The 7,173-nt window shown below is 42.9% G+C and overlaps 1 protein-coding gene across 1 annotated transcript in view; it reads left to right on the top strand.

The window, feature by feature from the left end:
- LOC116679412 (WD repeat domain phosphoinositide-interacting protein 4-like) overlaps nt 1–6,234 on the top strand; it is a gene marked incomplete at its 5' end in the record, with an annotated part of 8,654 nt that extends 2,420 nt beyond the window's left edge. Inside the window, 6 exon segments of the mRNA XM_032509060.1 lie at nt 95–189; nt 732–811; nt 2,066–2,274; nt 3,177–3,278; nt 3,384–3,529; nt 5,784–6,234. Of these exon segments, the coding sequence (XP_032364951.1) occupies nt 95–189; nt 732–811; nt 2,066–2,274; nt 3,177–3,278; nt 3,384–3,529; nt 5,784–5,893 (742 nt within the window).
- Between the last annotated feature and the right edge of the window lie 939 nt (nt 6,235–7,173).

Below are 7,173 nucleotides of genomic sequence, written 5' to 3'. Positions count from 1 at the left end.
TCCTCCTCCTCCTCCTCCACCTCCACCACATTCAACGCAATAACGGTCACCTGAGTCTCATAAACGTAACTGTCGTCTTGTTTTTCTTTTCCAGGATCATCATCGTGTTAAAGAACCGGATCTACGTGTACAGTTTCCCAGATAACCCTGTTAAGCTGTTTGAGTTCGACACCAGAGATAACCCCAAAGGTAAGGGGTGTCAAAATCACAAAATCACTAAATTACACGGTTGTCCCTTCCATTATACGTCTTAGGTGCAGCACCTGAGCTGAAGGAACGTGAAATGCTGCAAAAAAAAGCGCCAAAACCTTTATAAAAAAAAAAAAAAAAAAAAGCATCAAACTAACTAAAGGGGCTTTCCCACCTGAACGTCCGGGCCAAGGTTCTTGTTTTGTTGCATTTGATCCGGTAAGTTTTGGTTCCACACTTCAGTTTTGCAAGCAGTAAAGATCTACACGTGATAATACTACGTCCGGCTGTTCATGGGACACATTTGTTTCAACTGAACTGTGTTAGTGTTCATAGTGTTGGATGCTCTCAACGGTTTGGTCCAATTCTGCATCAGCAAAACACACAAAAGTTATTATATAATGAGAAATCTTTTGTTGGACTTTAGTGCGTGGACAAATGTAAATGTACTTGTCCAAAGTTCCTGAGGCACTTGTCCAAGCCCTGCTGACCTACTGTTGGATCAACTGCTTTTAATCGATTTCATTGTAATTCCCTCCCAGGTCTGTGTGACCTGTGTCCCAGTCTGGAGAAACAGCTGCTGGTCTTTCCGGGTCACAAATGCGGCAGCCTGCAGCTGGTTGTAAGTCCCAGACATTAACCCTCATGTTGTCCCCATGTTGTCCCCATGTTGTCCTCATGTTGCCTTCATGTTGTCCTCATGTTGTCCTCATGTTGCCCTCATGTTGTCCTCATGTTGTCCTCATGTTGTCCCCATGTTGCCTTCATGTTGTCCTCATGTTGTCCTCATGTTGCCCTCATGTTGTCCTCATGTTGTCCTCATGTTGTCCCCATGTTGCCTTCATGTTGTCCTCATGTTGTCCTCATGTTGTCCTCATGTTGCCTTCATGTTGCCCTCATGTTGTCCTCATGTTGTCCCCATGTTGCCCCATGTTGCCTTCATGTTGTCCTCATGTTGTCCTCATGTTGTCCCCATGTTGCCTTCATGTTGTCCTCATGTTGCCTTCATGTTGTCCTCATGTTGTCCCCATGTTGCCTTCATGTTGTCCTCATGTTGTCCTCATGTTGCCCTCATGTTGCCCTCATGTTGTCTTCATGTTGTCTTCATGTTGTCCTCATGTTGTCCCCATGTTGTCCCCATGTTGCCTTCATGTTGTCCCCATGTTGCCTTCATGTTGCCCTCATGTTGCCCTCATGTTGTCCCCATGTTGTCCCCATGTTGTCCCCATGTTGTCCTCATGTTGTCTTCATGTTGTCCCCATGTTGCCTTCATGTTGTCCTCATGTTGTCCTCACGTTTCTTCATGTTGTCCCCATGTTGTCCCCATGTTGCCCTCATGTTGTCCTCATGTTGTCCTATATCAATGTCCTTTTTAATTCCCCAAAATAACATGATTGATTCCAACGCTCTTTGCCAAGTACAAATCTCTACTTTCATTAATTTTGGGTCTTATTATATTTTATAGCATTGTAAAACAAAGTGAAGTGTTGTTGAAATAGTATTGAGTAAAAGTTGACATATTCCAGTCTGTGATTATCATCAACATCCATTCCTTTAATTTTAGTCTCAATAATTCCTAATTTCTGCTTTTCTAATTCAAACATTAGGTATAATTTCCTATAAATGAGGTTTATTGACCATAAATTCCAAAAATAACTGTAAAACGAAAGTTAATAAGTTAGTGTTACGTAGCGTTGAACATTGAAAAAAGGGACAAAAACTTATGAAAAACAAACAATAAAAAGCGTCAACAAAAGTGGTTTTTTTTTCAATTTTGACGGGAAGACAACACGAGGGTTTAGAGACAAAACTCGCTTCTAACAGGACATACGAGCGGTCGGTCCAATCAGTGATGTGAAAGAACTTGTTTCCTCAGGACTTGTCCAACACCAAGCCGGGGACGTCGTCGGCTCCCTTCACCATCAACGCCCACCAGAGCGAGATCGCCTGCGTGGCGCTGAACCAGCCCGGCAGCGTGGCGGCCTCCGCCTCGCGCAAGGGAACGCTCATCCGCCTGTTTGACACCACCACCAGAGACAAGCTGGTGGAGCTGAGGAGGGGAACCGACCCGGCCACGCTCTACTGGTACACACCCACCCTGAACACAGTTTGAGGGACCCCAAGGACCTAAAGACATTCCTATTTCAAAAGGCCTTTCAACAGTCATAGTTTCAGTTTTAGTCTTATGGCGTTTTATTGCTATTTGTTGATTTTGTCATATTCTGGGAACTGTTTTTAACTCCTTGCTACTTTGAGATTTCATTTGAAATGTAAAGGGCATTATAAATTAAATGTATTATTATTATTAAAACACTAGAGCCCGACCGAGGTATCGGCAGGGGGAGACGCCGGAGCAGGGGGAATGAGAGAGGGAGACGCCAGAGCAGGGGGAATGAGAGGGGGAGACGCCAGAGCAGGGGGAATGAGAGGGGGAGACGCCAGAGCAGGGGGAATGAGAGGGGGAGACGCCAGAGCAGGGGGAATGAGAGGGGGGGACGCCGGAGCAGGGGGAATGAGAGGGGGAGACGCCAGAGCAGGGGGAATGAGAGGGGGAGACGCCAGAGCAGGGGGAATGAGAGGGGGAGACGCCAGAGCAGGGGGAATGAGAGAGGAGGAGACGCTAGAGCAGGGGGAATGAGAGGGGGAGACGCCAGAGCAGGGGGAATGAGAGGGGGGAGACGCCAGAGCAGGGGGAATGAGAGAGGGAGACGCCAGAGCAGGGGGAATGAGAGGGGGAGACGCCAGAGCAGGGGGAATGAGAGAGGAGGAGACGCTAGAGCAGGGGAATGAGAGAGGGAGACGCCAGAGCAGGGGGAATGAGAGAGGGAGACGCCAGAGCAGGGGGCTCTTGAGCAAGGCACCAAACCCCGCCAGTCCCCCCCCCACTCTTGAGTGTGTGTATAGAGAGATTACGAACAAAACAGAGTGTAGATTGTAATTTCCCCACTAGGGATCAATCTGACCGCCATTTTCTTTTCTGTTTCCAGCATTAACTTCAGCCACGACTCGTCCTTCCTGTGCGCCTCCAGCGATAAAGGAACAGTTCACATCTTCGCGCTCAAAGACACCAAACTCAACCGCCGCTCGGCGTAGGTCCCGCTGCCGCCAACCTCTCGCCTATAAAACCGCGGCTAAGACTGTTTATGGAGTTTGGATGTCGAATGTCTTTCTGTCTTTCTGTCTGTCTGTCTCAGGCTGGCCCGTGTTGGGAAGGTGGGCCCTGTGATTGGTCAGTACGTGGACAGCCAGTGGTCGTTGGCCAGCTTCACCGTGCCGGCAGAGTGCGCCTGCATCTGCGCTTTTGGAAAAAACACGTCCAAGAACGTCAACTCTGTCATTGGTGAGGAAACACGGATCACACGTAACATAACACGTGTCCACGTACATAACACGTGTCCAAACAACGTAACATGTGTCCACATACATCATGTGTCCCCATTTATTACGTGTCACCATTTATCACGTGTCCACACAACGTAACATGTGTCCCCACACATAACATGTGTCCCCACACACAACGTGTGTCCCCACACATAACATGTGTCCCCAAACATAACTTGTGTCCACATACACAACGTGTGTCCACATACACGTGTGTCCCCACACATAACGTGTGTCCACACACACAACATGTGTCCCCAAACATAACGTGTGTCCCCACACATAACATGTGTCCCCAAACATAACGTGTGTCCACATACACAACGCGTGTCCACATACACAACGTGTGTCCCCACACATAACGTGTGTCCACGTACTTAACACGTGTCAACACATATAACACGTGTCCATGTACACAACGTGTGTCCACGTACACGTGTGTCCACATACGTAACGTGTCCACACACATAACACGTGTCCACATACATAACGCGTGTCAACACAAATCACGTGTCCACGTACATAACACGTGTCCACACAAATCACGTGTCCACGTACATAACACATGTCCACACAAATCATGTGTCGGTCACGGTTTAGAAGTAGAAACATGTTGAACTCATTGTAGAGCGAATACATTGTGTTGTACTTTATTGCTCTTACGTTTCCTAATATTTGAAAACTGTGCAGCGAGGTTGTATCTAACATTTTATCTAACGTTGTATCTAAGGGTTTATCTAACGTATCTAAGGTTGTATCTAACGTATCTAACGTTGTATCCAACGTATCTAAGGTTGTATCTAACGTATCTAACGTTGTATCTAACGTTGTATCTAAGGGTTTATCTAACGTATCTAACGTTGTATCTAAGGTTTTATCTAACGTATCTAAGGGTTTATCTAACGTATCTAACGTTGTATCTAACGTTGTATCTAACGTATCTAAGGTTTTATCTAATGTTGTATCTAACGTATCTAACGTTGTATCTAACGTTGTATCTAAGGTTTTATCTAACGTATCTAACGTTGTATCTAAGGGTTTATCTAACGTTGTATCTAACGTTGTATCTAAGGTTTTATCTAACGTATCTAACGTTGTATCTAAGGGTTTATCTAACGTTGTATCTAACGTTGTATCTAAGGTTGTATCTAACGTTGTATCTAAGGTTGTATCTAAGGTTGTATCTAACGTTGTATCTAAGGTTGTATCTAAGGTTGTATCTAACGTTGTATCTAAGGTTTCATCTAACGTTGTATCTAACGTTGTATCTAACGTATCTAAGGTTTTATCTAACGTTGTATCTAAGGTTTTATCTAATGTTGTATCTAACGTTGTATCTAAGGTTTTATCTAACGTATCTAACGTTGTATCTAAGGGTTTATCTAACGTTGTATCTAACGTTGTATCTAACGTATCTAAGGGTTTATCTAACGTATCTAACGTTGTATCTAACGTTGTATCTAATGTTGTATCTAATGTTGTATCTAAGGGTTTATCTAACGTATCTAACGTTGTATCTAAGGGTTTATCTAACGTTGTATCTAACGTATCTAAGGTTTTATCTAACGTATCTAAGGTTTTATCCAAGGTTTTATCCAAGGTTGTATCTAACGTTGTATCTAAGGGTTTATCTAACGTATCTAACGTATCTAAGGTTTTATCTAAGGGTTTATCTAACGTATCTAACGTATCTAAGGTTTTATCTAACGTTGTATCTAAGGTTTTATCTAACGTATCTAATGTATCTAACGTTGTATCTAAGGGTTTATCTAACGTATCTAACGTATCTAAGGTTTTATCTAACGTTGTATCTAAGGTTTTATCTAACGTATCTAACGTATCTAAGGTTTTATCTAATGTTGTATCTAACGTATCTAACGTTGTATCTAACGTTGTATCTAAGGTTTTATCTAACGTATCTAACGTTGTATCTAAGGGTTTATCTAACGTTGTATCTAACGTATCTAACGTTGTATCTAAGGGTTTATCTAACGTATCTAACGTTGTATCTAACGTTGTATCTAATGTTGTATCTAACGTATCTAACGTTGTATCTAAGGGTTTATCTAACGTTGTATCTAACGTATCTAAGGTTTTATCTAACGTATCCAAGGTTTTATCTAACGTATCCAAGGTTTTATCTAACGTTGTATCTAACGTTGTATCTAAGGGTTTATCTAACGTATCTAACGTTGTCGTCTGCTCGCCTGCAGCCATCTGCGTGGACGGGACCTTCCATAAGTACGTGTTCACCCCGGATGGAAACTGCAACCGGGAAGCCTTCGACGTTTATCTGGACATCTGTGATGACGACGACTTCTGAAGACAGATTACAACTTTAGAAGAGGAAAGGGGACGAGGACGAGGAGGAAAGGGGACGAGGATGAGGAGGAAAGGGGACGAGGATGAGGAGGAGAGGGGATGAGGAGGAGAGGGGATGAGGAGGAAAGGGGACGAGGACGAGGAGGAAAGGGGACGAGGATGAGGAGGAGAGGGGACGAGGAGGAAAGGGACGAGGACAGCGCTGACGAATGAAAACGGACGAGTTATTGATTGTTGTTGTTGGGGAAAATGTCCCGAGACGGAGAATCCGAGACTTTATCACGAGGCCGTTTTTTTAACAGTGTTTGTAATTGGTTGTGTCTACAGTATGAATATAAATATGAAAACACTTTTCTGTTAGCGCATATATAAATAAATAAATAAAAGTCTGTACAAGTGTAAATCAAACTGAAATTAAAATTCTTTTTTGATAAGAAATCAGTATTTACATCCCTGGTTTTTGTTTTGAGTTGCTTACTTTTTTAGTAAAAATCACGAAAAGCAAAAGACGTGTAAAGGCTTAGTAAAGGTAGCCACTATATCTATATCTATATAGACTAAGGTCTATATAAAGAGACTTCAGATACAGTATTAGGGACCACTAAGGTCTATATAAAGAGACTTCAGATACAGTATTAAGGACCACTAAGGTCTATATAAAGAGACTTCAGATACAGTATTAAGGACCACTAAGGTCTATATAAAGAGACTTCAGATACAGTATTAGGGGACCACTAAGGTCTATATAAAGAGACTTCAGATACAGTATTAGGGACCACTAAGGTCTATATAAAGAGACTTCAGATCCAGTATTAAGGACCACTAAGGTCTATATAAAGAGACTTCAGATCCAGTATTAGGGGACCACTAAGGTCTATATAAAAGAGACTTCAGATACAGTATTCGGGACCACTAAGGTCTATATAAAAGAGACTTCAGATACAGTATTAGGGGACCACTAAGGTCTATATAAAGAGACTTCAGATACAGTATTAGGGGACCACTAAGGTCTATATAAAGAGACTTCAGATACAGTATTAGGGGACCACTAAGGTCTATATAAAGAGACTTCAGATACAGTATTAGGGGACCACTAAGGTCTATATAAAGAGACTTCAGATACAGTATTAGGGGACCACTAAGGTCTATATAAAGAGACTTCAGATACAGTATTAGGGACCACTAAGGTCTATATAAAGAGACTTCAGATCCAGTATTAAGGACCACTAAGGTCTATATAAAGAGACTTCAGATCCAGTATTAGGGGACCACTAATGTCTA

Source organism: Etheostoma spectabile, unplaced genomic scaffold (genome assembly GCF_008692095.1).
Source record: "Etheostoma spectabile isolate EspeVRDwgs_2016 unplaced genomic scaffold, UIUC_Espe_1.0 scaffold00012204, whole genome shotgun sequence".
Lineage (NCBI taxonomy): Eukaryota > Metazoa > Chordata > Actinopteri > Perciformes > Percidae > Etheostoma > Etheostoma spectabile.
This window is presented reverse-complemented; position numbering and strand designations above follow the sequence as displayed.